Source organism: Apus apus, chromosome 15, assembly GCF_020740795.1.
Source record: "Apus apus isolate bApuApu2 chromosome 15, bApuApu2.pri.cur, whole genome shotgun sequence".
In the NCBI taxonomy this organism is placed as follows: domain Eukaryota; kingdom Metazoa; phylum Chordata; class Aves; order Apodiformes; family Apodidae; genus Apus; species Apus apus.
The window spans coordinates 7,793,716-7,810,706 of NC_067296.1; the positions used below are offsets into that span (position 1 = coordinate 7,793,716).

Here is a 16,991-nt window from a genome sequence, read left to right on the forward strand (position 1 = left end):
TTTTGAATACAAGCACTGTTCTAAACCTGAAATTTAATAGTCAGAACTTAAATACTGAGTGACAGGCTTTGGTGTGCCATCTGCTGGAGCTCCTGATAGCAAGATTTCCAGCCTTGTCTGTGATGTTCAGTGGGTGGGGCCATGCTTTTATAGTCTGTGGCTTCCCTCCTCAACGGGGAATCTAGTACTGAGTACTTGTTTCTTTGTCTTTAAGCACTAGTCAAGACACTGAAATTCGGAGGAGAACTGTTGGTGAAAGTCTGCGTGTCTCGTCCTACAAAGAAGAGTCGATGAAGTCAGAAAACTCAGAAGAGGATGATGAGAACATGGTGACAACTTGGAAGCCATTTCTAGTGAATATATGCATGTTCACTTTCCTCACAGCAGGAGCTTATCTCTGTTACAGAGTGTGTTTTCATTGATGGACGTGCTAGCAAGATCGACCCTGCAGAAAACACCAACGACTCGATGGGTTTGTAACAAGCTCTGAAAGAAAGCTGAGGCACGTGAGCCTTGTCTCACTGGAGGTAGATCTTAGGTTGACAGGCCAGAACTTTGGTTAGGGCTTCAAGAGAGAATTGATGCACTAGGGTTTTATCTAGCCCTGTGGTCCCAAGAACATAATATTCTAATCTCAGGGCCTTAAAATATTCAGGAGTAAGCAGAGAAAATGCCAAATAGTCTGTTTTCCTTTTTTTTTTTTCTTTCTTTTTTTAAACTAAATAATAGAATTACAACACATTGTTGTTTTTAGCCTTTTTTTAAAAAGCCAGTTTTTTCTTTTTTTGTTTCAGAAAAACTAGGCATAAGTGAAACTTGCTTGTATTCTCCAAGTGTTGTAACCAAATACATGACTTCTATTGATGAGTTCCCAAAAAAAGAAAAAGAAACCCACACACCTGAAGAATGTAAACTTTTTGGAAGGGGAGGGCATTGGGGGAGAGGTGTTTGTGGTTGGTTTTTGGTTTGTTTTTTTAACTTGCATCATCATTAAAGACTGAGTTGTGGGCAGTGCCTGTGGTATTGATATATTTAATCTTGGCATAACTGTTCTTAAAGAGCTTATTGTTTTACATGTGTTTATAGAAACAGGCTTCTGCATTTGCTCAGGGTATCCCAACATGCCAAGCTATTTTTTTCCTTTTTTTTTTTTTTTAGTAAGTGTATCTCCTCCATGACTTTTGTTGCACTCTACTTGCACATACGCCTATTTACATTGCACCATCCTTTGTAAAGCTGTTTTTACTTTTATATTCTGGGTTAGGAGAGGTTAAGGGAAGGGAGAAAAACAGGAAGGGAAATTAAACGAAAACACATCCACCAGCATTTTGCAGCTGTGCAGTTGGCATTTAGAAGGACCAGTTCTTAAACCTCATAATTTGGAATGTAAAATGCAGTTTCATTCTACATCTGCTCCATAAGAAATAACGTGTGTCCTGCAAGGGCCAGACAGGTACCACACTTAGAGACATTGCAGGCAGTGAACAGGAATGCATTTTAATAAATCCAGAGCAATTAATGCTGTGGTAGCTTCCTTAAGACATAAAAAGTTCAACAGAAGACATGTTGATCTCTGAACGTATCAGTTGGCTTATGATGCAAGTATTTGTGTTCTGCTTTTTTTAAAGCAAAGATTTAAAGTAATGGCTTGAAGATAATGCTCTTCAGTAACTGTAGGACATAGTGGTGCAATAGGCTCAGTCTTGCACCTCTGCAGACAGGGTTGTTGCTATCCTAGGGTAAGCTGAGAGGGGTGGTTTTGTCCTGTGGCACGTGGTGTTGCCACTGTCCTGCTCCATTAGGGCCTGTGCCACAGGCCCAGGGCTTGGATAACATGAAGTGCTTGTAAATAAGGATTTGGGTGCATTGGTAGAACTGTGACTGGAAGTTGGCATTGCACTAAAGAGCCTTAGTCAATGCTGTTCCTTTTGTTATTATCAAATTATTAATATCTGAACAACTGCAAAGATATCTTTGCTTGTGTCATGGTGCTGAGGAGAAGAGTAAATTCACTATTGAAAGTGGTAGTGACTGAAACTAAACCATGACAGCTGATTTGCAACAGTGTTACTAATCAGTTATTTTTGTTTTTAAAAGCTTTTTAGATTTATAGCACTTAACCACCATTCTCAGTGCAAACATAGCTATGGAGTATCTTACATAAGTCTCTCTCCACTCCATATTTATTTTTGCAAAGCTGTCTGTAGGTGTATCTCGTTTTTTTCAGTGAATAAGTTAGTGAACTGGGGGGGGGTGGTGGTGGGATTTATTTCTATTTTGTGTTTTATTAAGCTTGCATCAAGGGCTTTTCAAAAGAACAGTAATAAATCCTCAGGTAGTACTGGGAATCAATACTTTACCTGTGAGACTGTTGGTCAGACCAGTACTTGAAAGGAGGAATGTTGTAATGAGTCACTTATTTAGTTATATTATTGGAAACATGAAAAATGAATATAGAAAAATGGTAATATATAATGGCTCATCTGTGTATTTAAGATAACAGTATGTGATTGCTTTGTCCCCACTATTCTTTCCATCATCTGGTAGAATATTGTTGTAATGCAACAGCTGTACCCCATTTGTATTAAAATGCATGTAAAGTCTTCTAGTGTCCTGATTAAATACCATGTGCTTGAAAGGGGAAAGAACTTCTCTTTGTGCTTACTGATGTGCCCAGATTCCATTTGCATGACCTGATCATTAAGTGGCTGTGGTTCAGAGGGTGCTGCTGGAAGTATCTCCGCTCAGCGCTGGACTGACGCGGTGTTCCTCGGGTGACGTGTACTCGCCTGGTCCTTGGCATGACTTCCTACTGAACTGCTGCGTTCTCTGTGTAACCCGGGTGTTTGGCGTGGTTCATTTCAGCTGAGTAAGTTCAGTACAGACATTCCAGAGAGTTCAGGAAGCCCTATTCACACCTCACCTCTGGCCACCTGAGGCAAGCAATAGCCAGGGTGTGACTTGCTGTGCCGCCTCCGAAGCTGCTGCTGCCGGAGCTTGGCAGTGCCCTCTGATCTGCACGAGTACAGGCTCCCAAAGTGGTGGCCCGTTATAAAAAGAAACAAACCAAAACCACCTGTGACGCACTATTCCCAAGGGGGAATATTAGAAGTTTTAGTCTTTCAAGGAAAGCAAAGCATCCTTCCTTTGAATCCAGAACAATTCTCTTGCAAATTATTCGAAAGACAGCTGCTGCAAATGATTAAAAAGTTTTGAGCATCCCCACTTCTGCCTGTGTATTTGGCCATTTCTTTCAGCTGTTCTAAATCCAGAACTTGGGCTCTCCTGGGATAGGCAGTGGAGGCGTCTGTAAGGCCCAGTGAGGTGTGTGTAAGGCTCAGAATACTGAACTGTAACCATTTTTGTTTTGATGTCCTGTATATGTATGTAGTAGTTTGGGTGTGTATATACAGTAGCCTTTCAAAGTGGGTGTATTGGTTAACCTCTTCTTGGAAAATGGACAATATCCATGTTAAACTTGTTAGAAAGTTAGTGAGCTGCTCTGCTATATGCCTTAAGCAAATATTTACTCATCAGGTCTTTCTTTTTTACAGATTGCCATAGAATAAACTTTTTGTAAGAAAATAAAAAACCAAAAAAGCTAAATGTTTGGGTATGATGCATTTTCAGGTATCTTGTCTTTTGTGTAAGCCGCTGCAAAGACCTCACAGGTTATAGTCAAATTGTACAGTTTTTCAATTTCCCATACCAGTTTTCAGTTCTCCTTTTAGTTGTAACAATAAAATGCTGTTTTTTAAAGAAGGGATGTGAGAGTCTCATTGCTTCCTGACTCCTCAGGGCTGGAGCCCCTTGCTGCTGGTTTGAACCACTTGCAAACCTGGGCTAGCCTGGTAACTGGTGGGGTTGTTTGGTAGAGGAAAGCGAGTTAAATGTTATGGTAAGAGCTTACTCCAGGAGAAAAGAGCAAGTGGAGCGAGTATCCCATGGCTCTCCCTGCAGTATTTTACCTTCAGCCTCACCCCTCAAAGCCCACAAGCTTTTTCAGGAGTTAAGCTTGCTGAAATGTGTTGAAAGCTGCCTCCTCCCTCTACCCCTTCCCCATCAGCACGTTTCCTTGTTGGCAGACGCCCGAGCAGGGCTGTCTCGGCCCGACACGCCGGCACAGGACGCGCTCGCTGCCTGCGCGGCAGGACCCGGCTCTGCACCGACCGGCCGCGGCTTCAGGCTCCTCGGCCTTTCCACCCCCTCTGACGCCTAAGGAAGGCGAAGACCAATCTTTCGGGTGGCCAGAATGAACTCAGCCTCCCCACCTTGACAGCCATTCCACAAACGCGTGACTACAACACACCTGCAGCAGCGGGTGAAGCTGCTGCCGCCCCCCGCAGCCGCTACTCACCTGCTGAGCTGCCGCTGCCGCTCCGAGACGGGAACCGCGAGGAGCCTGCCGAGCACGGGCTGCCGGGGAAACCAGGGCTGCCGGGGAAACCAGGGCCGCCCGGGCCCGGCACGTTCCGCTCCCGCCCTCGCTGCCCCCGCGCCGCGGAACCTTCCAGAACCGCGTGGCCCCGCCCGCCGGGCAGCGCGTGCGCCGCGGCCGGTACCGGGACCCGCAAGGCCGAAAGCCTCTTGCCACGGGGCGGCCCCGGCTCTCCCGCCCCGCGTTGGGCTCAGCTGCCGGGCCCCCCGTGGCGATGGAGGGCGGGCGGGCGCGGGTCCGCAGCGCCCTGCTGAGCCGGCTGCAGCGCTCGGAGCAGCTGCGGTCCCAGCAGGGGCTGGTGATGCGGCAGCTGAAGGAGAAGGTGGGGAGCGGGGCCCGGGGGGAGCTGCCCGAGAGGGGAGCGGGTGGCGGAGACGCGGGGGTGACACGCTGCGCTGCGGCGGGGTGGGAAGGAAGCCCTGCCTCGCTGGCTCTGGTACCGGCTAACGGGCTGTTCTGCTCTCTCATCGGGACGTGTTGGCCGTAGCAGCAGAGTGAGAACAGCTGGTGCAGGAGGAGCCCAGTCTGTGCCCTGCCTTCTGTCTGCCCATCCAGGTTCTGAAGTACAGGGCTCGGAGCCAGGAGCTGGAGCAGCAGCTGGAAGCAGCAGGGGTGAGTGTGCGGGTTGCTCGCTGAAGATGGTGTGTGTGGCGTCGGTCGGTGGAGTCCAACAAAACGACTCCCTGAAGGAACGGCAGAGGAAAACGGGATTTGGCTCCCTGGGGGTTTAAAGCAGCACGGTAAGTTTGCCCATCTGTGTTTGGAGCTGAGGATACCTTGCTGTGAGAGGTCAGCAGTGGGAGACTGAGGAGAGCTGCTCACATTGAGTAACCCCCTTCCTGTCCCTTCCTCTCTGTAGTCAGGACAGTGTTATGCCCAGAAGAAGCCATGAGCTCCTGAGATAGCCAGCAAAGGGAGGAAAGTGCTGGATTCTAACAGCAGTGAAGGGAACACAGCAATGTGACTATAAACATTTTCTTCCTTCAAAAATCACTTCCAGGCAGGCTGGAGGCCACAGGGTGTGCATGTGTGTTATGAAGGAGCTGTCTGGCCCAGGGCAGCCTCGTAGGGCCTTGCACATCCCTTTAAAGTTAATAGAGCCAATGCCTTGTGGCAGCCCAGGGTATTGGTGTGGTAACAGATGCTCTTTAACTTTCAGCCCATAGAACAGCAGCTCTTTCTCCTCTACCTGATTCAGAATTGGCCCTGGCTGGCTCTGCACAGAACTCTAGAGAAAGGACTCTTAACTGTTTTGTCCCACTTTCAGGTTTCCAGCCAGGAGGAGTCAGCTCGCCATGGCCTGGAGCAGCTGCACCATCAGTCCTCTCACCCAGAACATGCTGTGGCCCAGGAGTCTGAAGAGAAGGACCTGCTGGTGCATGAGAAGGCCATCCTAGAGAAGCGACTGGCAGCCATGGAGCAGGATGGACAAAGCCTCTCAGAGCAGCTGGCAGAAGCCAGGTAAAGGCAGGGAGGACACCCAAGGCAGGACATTATTTAATGCCTGTCATTATAAAGGTGGCAATCATTACACAATGATTTCTTGCATCCTGTGTGCTTTTTGGATGTTTTCACCTTCCATAGCCAGAAAATGGAAGCATCTCAAGCAAAAAAATCCCAAAACTTATTCCATGATTTGAGTGTTATCTTCTGACAGCTGGAGCTAGCAGAGGTCTCCTGAACCTTGAGCTCATGCTTATGTCCCCTTGCACATTCCTGTGTGAAGTCCAAAGCAAGCCCTCTTCGCTCTGAATTGGGAAATAAACCACGCAGATGTTTGCTGAAACCTGGAGTTTCTCTTTGGTTTTGGTTTCTTGTTTTGTGCATTTGAACATAGATCTTTTCCTTACCAAGTGGCTTGACATGGGATCTTCAGAATTCAAGGCTGTTCCATGTAGTTGTTGTGAGCAGGACACTGCCATTCACGGTAAAGCCAGAGGCTGATGCTGAAAATTTTGAGGGCCTTAATTTCTCAGCTAACTCCTGTTACCTGTGGTGCAGGCCCTAAAGTTGATTACACCAGCAGCAGGGAAACCTCTTTTGTGTTCTTGCCAGTCTTGGGAATTTTTGCCCATCACTGATGTCTGGGTCCTGTACTCCTTACCACCTGCTGCTTGGAGACACGTCACGGAGAAGTAACGCAGGGAAGGAAGAAGATTTTGTGCTTCTGCTGTATCAGGGTTCTAAGACTTAAGATGTGGCTACTGAGATCAAATTCAGCTGGGCTTTGTGTGTTCTGCTAGGTCATATGGAAAGCCTGGGCATTCCCTTGGAGGGCCTGCTTTGCTGTTTTAATGCAGAAATACACTTTCTCTAGACAAGTTTCCATGCAACCCATTTTCTGTACTCAGCTGTAGAGATCCTGAACCACTTTTTAGTGGAATAACTCCCTGTGTATATTAGGAGCAAGAAATTCATTTCACTCTGTATTGGCAACTTTCAGGTCGGCAAAGCAGGCCCTGGAATCCAGCCTGTTGGAGACTCAACACCGCCTGTCCCAGCTGGAGATGGTAAAGAGTGACCTGGAAATCCAGCTCCATGCAGTGACACAAGCCAAGGAGGTGATGGAAGGTGAGACCCTCCTGTTCTTTGTTTCTGGTGATCCCCCTGCCTTGGGTGGATGGTATAAACATAGTTCTCTGTCCACAGAGCTTCTGAGGAGTGAGGGAGCTGGAGACAGATCCTTCCTACACTGAAATCTGAATGGCTTGAGGTCAGTAAAGGCAGAACCATTGTTTGTGTAGACTCTGAGTCTTGCCCCTTGTGTTTGCAGGGCAAGTCAAGTACCTCCAATGTGAGCTGGAAGCAGAGAGGGCCTTCATAAAGCAGGAATGGGAAGACATGGCACAGCAGCTCCTGCGGGCTGAACAACAGTATGAAAATAGCCTCAGGCTTTGGGAAACTGAGCACAAAGTAGAGAGAAACAAGCTCCTGCAAGACCTGGTATGAAACAATACACTTCTGAATTCTTCCTGCAAGCTTTGTGGGCTGGCTTTAGAAGAATAACCTGAGTGAGTGAAATGGCAGCAGTTGTCTGTCATAGGCCACATGTTGCAAGGGGCAGGCAGCAGAGCCAACAGCTCGTGCTGGAAGGCACCCGAAAACCCACAGGACTGTGCTGGGACAGCAAATGCAGCCACATATTTAGTGACTCAGTGTGGGCATAAGATGAGTTCAGCAGAAGGCTGGACTGCAAGTCCTGGCTGCAGATCTGGCAGCTCCTCCCCAAAAAACACATGAGCTAGAAGAGGTTCAGAGAAGGGCCAAAAGGATGATGGGACTGTGCGAGTAAGCTGGGGAAGATGCAGCCTAAAGGGTGATGCAGGAAAGGGTCTACAGCATCCCCAGGGTCAGCCCTTGATTGCCACTGAGGCAGGAGCTCAAGTTTGGTACAAAAAGCAAACCTCTATAGATGGAATTACTTAATCTTTTCCTCCGTGTTGTGCAGCGTGAACAGGACAGACTGCAAGTGCTTACAGAAGAACTGATACGGGAGGTAAAACTTCTGCAGGAATCAGTCTTAGCCCCTGAAACCCAAGCAAATGCAACAAGAGAGATGAATCATTGCCTTGAAAAAGAGCTTCAACCTTCTTTGCCTCTCTTAAAAATTAAAAATGAGGAAGTAGAAACACAGTGGGAGAAAATCCAGATGCTCCAGAAAGAGGCAGCACAAGGAAAAGCTTTACAGGAGACCCTTGCTCATATGACTGCCATCCTCTCAGAGAGGGAGGAAGAAATCAAGTTGCACCAGGACCAAAAGGGAGTGCTGGAAAAGCAGACAGAAATGCATAAGGCTACTCTTGATCAGGTTACGAAGGACATATATGAGAAAAACCAGAAGATGGAATCCCAGCAAGAACAGATACAGGAGCTGGAGAAGCAGCGAGAAAAACAAAGGATCACTGTGAGCAAGATGAGCAAAGACCTGGAAGAGAGAGATGAGGAGATCAGATCCCAGCAAGAAGAGATATGGGAGCTGGAGAAGCAGGGAGAAATGCAGAGGGCTGCTGTCAGCAAGAAGTTGAAGGAAAAAGACTTGGAGCTTATGTTTCTGACTCAGCAGATCCAAGAACTGGAAATGGAGAGAGAACAGGCAAAATCTCTGCACACAAGCCTTGAACACCTGAGGGCAGAACTTAAGGACACAGAGAGGGAGTGTGATTCTCAAAAGCATCAGTTAAGACTCTTGCAGCAATATAAGGAACAGCAAGAGGGGCACCTGCAAGAGTTTAATGATAACATAGTCAAGATGACACTTTCTTTGTCTAAAAATGATCAAGAGCTTCCATCACAAGAAAAACAAATCCAGGAAGCAGAGGAAGTAATGGAAATGCAGTTGAGGACTGTCGCTGACCAACTGGAGCAGACCTTAGAAACCTTAAAAGACAAAGACAGACTTGTGGACATCCAAAAGAAACAAACTAGTAGCTATGAGGAAAAAAATGAAGAACAGATGAACGCCTTACACAGAGACTTGGAATGCACTTCAGCACTACTGAAAGAAAAGGACTTAATTATTGAATCTCAGAAGAAACTGATCGAGACTTTTCAAAAACATGAGCAAGACTCTAAACAGCAGAAGAAAAGTCTGCAGCATCTTCAAGAGGTGCTACAGGAGAAAGAGCAAGAAATATTATCCCTTAGAAAGCAATATGAGGCATGCCAGGAAAAGGAGGAAACATTCCTCAAGCAAATGAACATTTTCCAGTCTAGTGAAGAAAGAAGTAAAGTAGCACTAACATCGCACCAGAAGGAAGTGAGCCTGCTTCAGAAAATGGTGATGAAGAGAGATGAAGAGATTGAAACTCTTATGCAGAAACTCCAGTGCCAAGAAGAAGAATTGAAGACCTTGCAGAATCTGCAGCTTAGGCTAACTGAGAAGAATGAAGAGGTTAGACATCAGAGGGATCAAGAGAAGTTCCTGGCAGAAGCTCTCCCTGAGAGGGAAGGGGAGACCAAGGCTCAAGGTCAGCAGAAAGAGTTAGAAGAGGAAATAAAAGGTCTTGGAAAAGATCTCCAGCATGTTCAGCAGAGTCTGACAACGAATGGTGAAGAGATCAAGTACCAGAGAGAGAGAGTCAGGTGTTTAGAGGAGACTCTGTCAGCGAGAGAACAAGAGCTTAGGAGGCAGAGTCAACTCCTGAAACAAATAACATCGGCTTTGCGATGGAAGGATGGCACAAAGACCCTACGGAGGCAAATCCAGAGACTCCAAAAATGGGAGGAAGAAGAAGCGGAGAAGAAGAAAATTCTCCAGGAGAGAGACTGTTCCTTGCAAAGGCAGAAGGAGCTAACCCAACAGCTGGAAGCTGAGCGCAGAGCAAAGGGGGAAGAACTGGGGAGTATGACTGTGATTTTGAAGCAGACTGAAAGCAGAGAAGTGCAGTGGAAAGAGAAGGCAGAAGCTCTGGCTCTTGCCCTTGCCAACAGTGAAATGGCCAACGGGGCGTTGCGGGCAGAAACAGCTGTGCTGCAGAGCATGGTTTCAGAGGGGGACACAGACAGGTTTCCTCACCAGGTAGGCACTGTGTTGAGCATCAGTCACCTAGGATGTCTGTAAAGGATTCTAATGATGTATTCCTGTAAACACATGACCTGCATGGCCAAGGAAAGGAGGAGTGCAGCCAGCAGGCTTGCTTCACCTGCTAGATTGTTTTGTGTCAAGCCCAGAACTACTGAAAGAATTATGGAGCTTGGTGTTAAAATGAAATCCCAAGTCCAACAGCTGGGAATGGGTCATTGGCTCTCTCCTGCATGGCAGGCTTAGCAAACATGTTGTGGTTAGGGTTTGGCATGGAAAGGAAAGGGCACAGCTGACCAAACTGATGTACTAAACTTAATGGAATTCATACCCTTGTCTGATCAGGCTAAAGGTTTCATTGCACATTTAAGATGTACTTGTGCTACAGTCCAAAGTTTATGAAGGCAAATGTGTGTGGATTTTTCCAAGGGGATCTGGAGAAGCTTGCCTTGGAAGAGAGTGTGTTCTTTTGGCCTGTGGACCAGGAGGAGAGGAAGGGACGTAGCACTGTCCATTCCCAAGTCAGGTTGCTCTCTCTAGCTTGTTGATTCTGGCCCTTCTAACCTTTGTGTAGCACCAGCTCCCATATCCTCCTGTCTGAATACCCAGCAGGTTGTTACAGAAGGGGAGCAGCTATTGTGGCTCTCGGAGAAGAGACTCCTGTTGCAGCAGGTGGAATGTCTGTGTCAAGCACTTGCAAGGCTGGAACTTGAGAAGTCTGACCTCAAGGAATACAATTCTGACCTCAGGAGGACTCTTGAGCAGGTAAAATGGCTTTCACTACCTTTGCAAAGCCTCACAGTCCTCTAGGACACAACACACTTCCACAGACAGCACTCTGGAGGCCTCTGTTTCCTTCCCTCTCCCACTTTGCCCTGTGGACACACGCTGCTGTATTCTCTCTTTCTGGCACCACACTGCCTTTGCAAAGTGCAGCTTCACTCCAGCACTTCACACATCTCCCAGCTGGGATGTCTGGAGGTCCTTCTGCTCCTTGCTGGGTGGTAGGTTTCTGTGACCCTTTCTCTATCCACTGTGCAGGTGGAACGTGAACGAAGGAGACTGAGGAGATACTGCAGAGGTCTGTCCCAGCCAGACACACAGATATCTCTCTCTGACCAGAACAAGGTGAGAACAGACTCTGACTTAGTGGGAACAGGGTCTGGGCATACTGGGAACAGTGGCAAATCCCAGTGGCAGCAGCCCCAGTACAGACCTAACAGAAGCTGGTTATAGACCAGGGTCCTGGCCAGACTAGAGATCAAAACAAAATCCTTGTGTTTCCTTCACAGGAGGAGTTTCATGACTTCTGTGATTGTTGATGGCACTGGTATGGAATATATTGTATATTTTATGTTATTGGAATATTTATATGCTGGCTTTATTATTGTATAATATCTATTATATAGTTTTATGGTTTTATAATAGTTGTATGTATAATATTTTATATTGTGTTTATAATCTTACCTATATTTTATTATGTATTATATATTATATGTTTTTTATTATATTAAAACAGACCATATCCATGTTAAACTTGTTAGAAAGTTAGTGAGCTGCTCTGCTATATGCCTTAAGCAAATATTTACTCATCAGGTCTTTCTTTTTTACAGATTGCCATAGAATAAACTTTTTGTAAGAAAATAAAAAACCAAAAAAGCTAAATGTTTGGGTATGATGCATTTTCAGGTATCTTGTCTTTTGTGTAAGCCGCTGCAAAGACCTCACAGGTTATAGTCAAATTGTACAGTTTTTCAATTTCCCATACCAGTTTTCAGTTCTCCTTTTAGTTGTAACAATAAAATGCTGTTTTTTAAAGAAGGGATGTGAGAGTCTCATTGCTTCCTGACTCCTCAGGGCTGGAGCCCCTTGCTGCTGGTTTGAACCACTTGCAAACCTGGGCTAGCCTGGTAACTGGTGGGGTTGTTTGGTAGAGGAAAGCGAGTTAAATGTTATGGTAAGAGCTTACTCCAGGAGAAAAGAGCAAGTGGAGCGAGTATCCCATGGCTCTCCCTGACACATACATTTCCCTCCTCTAGTCTTTAAACAGTTAAAGTTTACTATCTGAGCTCAGGAATCTGTAATATCAAAAATTTGTAACTCTCAAGCATGTATTTTTTGCTAGACTTTCAGTTGTGCCTTAACATGAAGCTGTGTTAGGCAGGGATATGGTAGCATACCTGTTTGTTACAGCAGCTGAGCCATCTGATTTCCATGTTGCTTGAATTAAAGTATTCACCTTTTTGTTTACATTTTTAAGGAATCCTGCAACTGGAGGAGAGGTGCTTGAAAAGAGAATTTTCAGTAGTTACATGAAGTGATGCTAAAACATGAACTGCCCCTCAGAATGTCTCAGCACTTCAAGTGTAAAGCCCAGCTCAGGCTGCCTGTTGAAAAAGATGACTGGGCTGCCCTGCCTCTTACAAATCATCACCTCTTTCCCTTTTCACCTTCTGGTGAAGAGAGGACTGGGGAAGCAGTGACTTTATCCAAATAGAACAACTTATTTGTCAATAGATCTGTAAATTAAAACTAGAGTTACAGCACAGATAAGCAGTCTATTATGTTTTACTTTGCTATGGGATAGCATGACCTAAAGACCATGGTCTTGCTATTCAGAGCTTCTCAGTAAAGACTCCAACAGCATAAGCAAGCTGTGCATTTCCAGACTAAATACCACCAGCAGAACAGTAGCTCAGCCTGTTAACAATGGTACAAGGCTGAGCTTTTCACAGACAGAATATAGTAGAAGATACTGCAAATCAAGCTAAGATGAGCAATTTAAATGTCTTAATTCCCTTTGGGGTTTTATTGCCTTATACCTATACACAATGCTACAAGCACATCAGTATGAAGCACTTCCAGGCACTTGTCTCAAAAGTTTTATTAGAATTTTAGAAAAAAGTATGAAATTCAACAAATAAATACTGAATAGAAAAGTAATATATATAATTTTAAAAAATATATACACACAAGCCAAGCCCTTTCAAGTATTTTACCTGAAGCCAGGCTTTTCTTTATGACTAACTTCCACTAAATTAAAAAAAGTGTTGAGTAAGGAGCCTGACAATGGATGTATGATTGTGATAAGTCTTGATCTATAACTACATGAATCTAAAAAAACCCAACACAAAACAACTTAAACAGAGCTGTCCATATGTCAGACCTGTACATAGCAAATGCAATACATACCTTCCTGTTGTAAACTGCTGAGGATATACACTCAGTACATATCCTTGTCAGTCCTTGCTTGAACCTGGCCTAAGTTGCAATGATTATGAAGAAACTGGCTTTTGAAGTAACAAGCTCTCCTTCTGCAACTAAATTGTACAAGAAAAGGAAATCACCACTAGATTTTTCTAACGCATATGGCAGTCGATGTACACAATCTGTTTCTAGATGGACTGTTGGAGAATGGAAATTTCTCTCTTTGAGAAATGCCAAATTAATAAAATACTTTATGGGAAAATAGATTATTGATTTATGGTTTGAGTAGGGGCAGATAATACCAGTGAGATAGTAATTTTAACTCAAATGACAGCCTGGTTCCATATCCTAAGACATCCCAGCTTTTATTTGTCCAGCACTTGGTATTTCATCATGTGCTGAGAGAGACAGTGAGAAAATGTATTCCAGCCTGCTTAGTGTAGAGTGCAAACTCTCCCCACTTTGGAAATAAACCTGTACTCAGTATGCAGCATGTATCTAGCAGGGCATGAGTAAACCAGACACTGATAAACATCAAAACAAAATCCTCAGGTACCCATCTGTGACTGTGAGGACAATATGATTCAGCTTCTCATATTCCACAACTAAAATACTGTGATTTCAATTTCAGCCTCTTGTTGTACAGTTTCTCTTAATTCACAGCAAATTTTGTCCATTTTCTCAAAGGCTTGTCGCCCCTTTTCACCTATGGAGAAAGAGAAAATACATCATGTGCTGAGGAAGATAACCTTGGTCTAGTCCTACAAACTTTAGTGAGAGCCTTTGGTTATTATATGGGGCACAAAGTTTCTTAATGGTATGAAATAGCTGTTCATGAAACATTTCCATTGTCCTAGATGTGTTCAGGCTGAACTTCAGGCTAGTTCTGGTTCTGCACTATTTCACATTACTTTTTCAGAATCTGTATTTTAAAGTTGCACAGAAGACTTACCAAAGGAGAGCGTCGTTTCCCTGGCTGCATTCCTAACTTCCTCTGTTTCAGACTGGCACAGGCAGGCAACCTGCTCAATACTCTCAACACCCTGTTTGAGAAAAGAAAAGTTTGCTTTTCAGCAAGCATTCTGATGGAGATTTTGTGCAAGGTAAACATAAATACTAACAGCCATGTCTTCTTACATCTGAATTCTAACTGTAACCTTTATTTTCTCTCCCAACATACCACCTTGCAGTTTCTTCTGAGCATGATCTCACCTCTGCTACCTTCCCTCCTGTTTTGGGGCATGGAAAAATATAGAAGTTCAAGGGTACAATTCACTGCTGCAGTTAATTAAATTAGTATAAAGCAATCAGGACATTCACTGAAAGAGTTAATGCAGGTTGTGCAAGGGCAACAGTTGCTTTACAAATCTGACTCTTGAGAATCAGACTGATCTGTTGGGTTGATCTTGTGACTACAGCTTTACTCACAATAATCCTTACTACAGACTTGTGGCTGCTGGAAAGCTTTGAAGCTATTCTGACCATTTCTTGTAACAGTAGTGCAAATATTCCTCTTATTTTCTGACTAAAATTGGCTATTGTTAAAAAAAGGTGATCTGATTTAATTTTTTTAATAGTTATAGCTGACTCCATATGTATAGACTGTGGCTCATTTTTCTATATACTAGGTGTCCCCCAGTCAGTATCTGTTGTCCTTCACCACTGACAATATTGTAGAAGTTAGAAAAGATGCTTTCTGCCACTCTACTGTGCTTGTTGGATCCAATTGAGACACTCCAAGATGCCTGCAGCTCCTTCTGCCTTCAGAATAGCAGCATTAATAGCTTGGTAGCCAAATTAATTAATTCCAAATAGAAGGAAGCTAAAAAATTTACCCTACCAGCTAGGGGGAAAAAAAAAAAAAAAAGGGAGGCTAGATACACTTTGGCATCTAGCAGTTTTGGCCAGACATGCACAGCAGAAGTACAGCTGTAAAATACTTACTCTGAGGTTTTTAAGGGCCAAACATGCAGCTTGCTGAAGTCTTGCATCACAGTCAGCTAAAGCATCAGTGTAAAAAAAGAGAGCCTACATGAAAAGAAAAAAAAGGAAAGTCTTTATAAACTGTAGTGTAATCAAGCACTCAAATTCGGACTGATATAAGCATTGCTTTACATATCTGAAATGGAATAAAGGATGTAGAAGCCACTTGAGCAATGATGTAGTTCAGGTTCTAGTGAATAGTTTATTGAAGTGCAGAGAGGGCAGCAGTGCTACTCTAGGATAACACAAGTTCCATGTATTTCAGCACCTGTTTAGGAAAGCTGGCAGAGCTGCAGTCTTTACCTTTTCCCTAAAGTTCTTGTTTGCTGCTGCACGGGAGAGGCAGGATGTGGCTGCCTTGCTGACACGGTGGTTCTCATCTAGCTGTAAAATCCCAAGTAGCCGTAAAGTCTGTGGCAGAGGCTGGAGTTTGTTCAGTCGTTTTCCCTTCAGTTTCTTCAGAGTCTTCAGCCGCCCAGGACACTGCAGCTCCTCTATTAGCATCACTGCAAGTGAAAGGACTCACCTTCACCAACCAACAAATTAAGACATTATAGAAGACAAACTCCTCTCTAATTTAGTCTCCTTCTAACCACATGTAGGTATTCACAAGGCTAATAAGTAGCCAAGCATTTGCAGGAAGCAAATCAGGATGGCTGCCCCTTTGGCCATCCTGTCTTCTTTCCCTTTGATTGTTTCATTTCCTCCTATGCCAAGACTGATGAGTGGAGCAGAGATTATTATTTCAAAATATTAGTCCGCAGGATGCAGTGAAGCTCCAGCCCCTTTAGGACTGGGGTGCATCGAGTACAACGTGTGGTGCAAAAGACTTCCTGCACCTTTGGGCATTAGGACAGGCTAATCCTAAATTAAGGAAAACACAATAAAGGAAAATACTTTTAAAGATCTCTGAAAGATCTAGTTGCACTGGTCAAAGAGAAAACCCTCTGTCTTTTAAAAAATAAGAAATCAGGCACTGGATCAACAGTTTCAATTTGAAGAATATTCCAGGTCTTTTTCAGTGACTAGCAATGCACAAGTTCTTAGTTCCTCACCAGATGAGTCATCTGCATCAATAAGACTAAAGATGCAGCCAATGTCAGAAGTATTTTTACAATGACTCTTTTCTGATACAGACTGAGTTTTAAAGTACTTCACTTTGTTGGACTAGGCTTCAGCAAGACCTGGCTACCTCATGCTAGAAAATGCATATGAGTAACCTCTGGAATTTTATTGCTATTATCTGTGTCTGATTACAGCTGCTATAGTCACACAAAGCTACAGAGATTTAATCAGTCCTTGAATCCAGCTGCAGATTGCTGCCAACTTTTTTCTGCTATAACTTCAGAACTCACTTTTTAGGGCACTTATGATGAACCCCTGCTTCATTTCTACCTGGTTAAATATAGGAGTCAAGCATGTCTTTCCTGTTCTAATTAAAAGTGCGTGGTCATTGGGGAAATTAAATTGTCAAGGCAATGGTTGGGCTGTTTGCTGTTCTGAAAGTGTATTCTCAGTAGTAGTCTGGAAAGCAACAGCCTGCTGCTGGGGAGTTCAAGCAAAGGAGCCAAGTGCTGCCATTACCTTCTTTAGCAAGTTTTCCCACGTGTTTCTCCAGGCTGGTAATGTGATGTTTCTCCAGGTAGCTATAAAATTGGAATAAAGTAACTGTTTCTGTTTGGAGATACAGAGAGGGGAGCAACCCATCACAGGTGGTGATCTGCTCCAGCAACCTCCGCAAAACTGAAAGCAACACAGACAAGAAGATAAAATGAAAGGTTGATTAGATGGAAGCTGCTTAAAACAATAAGTAAGATTTTTTTATTTTTTAAATGCACAAGG

General features: G+C 44.3%; 4 protein-coding genes across 13 annotated transcripts in view; 3 read left to right on the plus strand and 1 right to left on the minus strand.

Annotated features, from left to right (window-relative positions):
- Positions 1-3,762, plus strand: part of PTPN1 (protein tyrosine phosphatase non-receptor type 1) — a 43,547-nt gene extending 39,785 nt beyond the window's left edge. The window contains exon 9 of the mRNA XM_051633107.1: positions 215-3,762. Within this exon, the coding sequence (XP_051489067.1) occupies positions 215-422 (208 nt within the window). The 3' untranslated portion in view covers positions 423-3,762. The remainder of the gene's footprint in view (positions 1-214) is intronic.
- An 852-nt stretch (positions 3,763-4,614) lies between these two features.
- LOC127391063 (rootletin-like) lies at positions 4,615-7,155 on the plus strand. The gene is made up of 5 exons (XM_051633337.1): positions 4,615-4,760; positions 4,994-5,050; positions 5,706-5,899; positions 6,882-7,009; positions 7,088-7,155. The coding sequence occupies exons 1-5, from the start codon at positions 4,653-4,655 to the stop codon at positions 7,132-7,134; spliced, it is 534 nt and encodes a 177-aa protein (XP_051489297.1). The 5' UTR covers positions 4,615-4,652; the 3' UTR covers positions 7,135-7,155.
- A 3-nt stretch (positions 7,156-7,158) lies between these two features.
- Positions 7,159-11,780, plus strand: LOC127391062 (centrosome-associated protein CEP250-like). 3 transcript variants are annotated; one of them, XM_051633335.1, is made up of 5 exons: positions 7,160-7,381; positions 7,887-9,956; positions 10,569-10,724; positions 11,001-11,087; positions 11,252-11,780. In XM_051633335.1, the coding sequence occupies exons 1-5, from the start codon at positions 7,280-7,282 to the stop codon at positions 11,279-11,281; spliced, it is 2,445 nt and encodes an 814-aa protein (XP_051489295.1). In that variant the 5' UTR covers positions 7,160-7,279; the 3' UTR covers positions 11,282-11,780. The 3 variants fall into 3 exon arrangements, with proteins under 3 accessions (XP_051489294.1, XP_051489295.1, XP_051489293.1); XM_051633334.1 differs by lacking the exon at positions 11,252-11,780 and having other exon boundaries at positions 7,159-7,381; positions 10,572-10,724; positions 11,001-11,240; XM_051633333.1 differs by lacking the exon at positions 11,252-11,780 and having other exon boundaries at positions 11,001-11,240.
- A 1,048-nt stretch (positions 11,781-12,828) lies between these two features.
- RIPOR3 (RIPOR family member 3) overlaps positions 12,829-16,991 on the minus strand; it is a 52,073-nt gene continuing 47,910 nt past the window's right edge. For all 8 annotated transcript variants that reach the window (XM_051633100.1, XM_051633099.1, XM_051633097.1 and 5 more), the window contains 5 exons: positions 16,734-16,892; positions 15,453-15,655; positions 15,111-15,194; positions 14,119-14,209; positions 12,829-13,872 (listed from right to left, as the gene is read on the minus strand). In XM_051633100.1, coding sequence (XP_051489060.1) covers positions 13,772-13,872; positions 14,119-14,209; positions 15,111-15,194; positions 15,453-15,655; positions 16,734-16,892 — 638 coding nt within the window. In that variant the 3' untranslated portion in view covers positions 12,829-13,771. The remainder of the gene's footprint in view (positions 13,873-14,118; positions 14,210-15,110; positions 15,195-15,452; positions 15,656-16,733; positions 16,893-16,991) is intronic.

Bases quoted from the DNA above. Each gene is read 5' to 3' on its own strand.
- LOC127391063 (XM_051633337.1), top strand. From the start codon at position 4,653: ATGGAGGGCGGGCGGGCGCGGGTCCGCAGCGCCCTGCTGAGCCGGCTG. The intron at 4,761-4,993 runs GTGGGGAGCGGG...CTGCCCATCCAG, and splicing joins TGCGGCAGCTGAAGGAGAAG to GTTCTGAAGTACAGGGCTCG. The intron at 5,900-6,881 runs GTAAAGGCAGGG...GGCAACTTTCAG, and splicing joins GAGCAGCTGGCAGAAGCCAG to GTCGGCAAAGCAGGCCCTGG.
- LOC127391062 (XM_051633333.1), top strand. From the start codon at position 7,280: ATGGCACAGCAGCTCCTGCGGGCTGAACAACAGTATGAAAATAGCCTC. The intron at 7,382-7,886 runs GTATGAAACAAT...CGTGTTGTGCAG, and splicing joins ACAAGCTCCTGCAAGACCTG to CGTGAACAGGACAGACTGCA. The intron at 10,725-11,000 runs GTAAAATGGCTT...TCCACTGTGCAG, and splicing joins TCAGGAGGACTCTTGAGCAG to GTGGAACGTGAACGAAGGAG.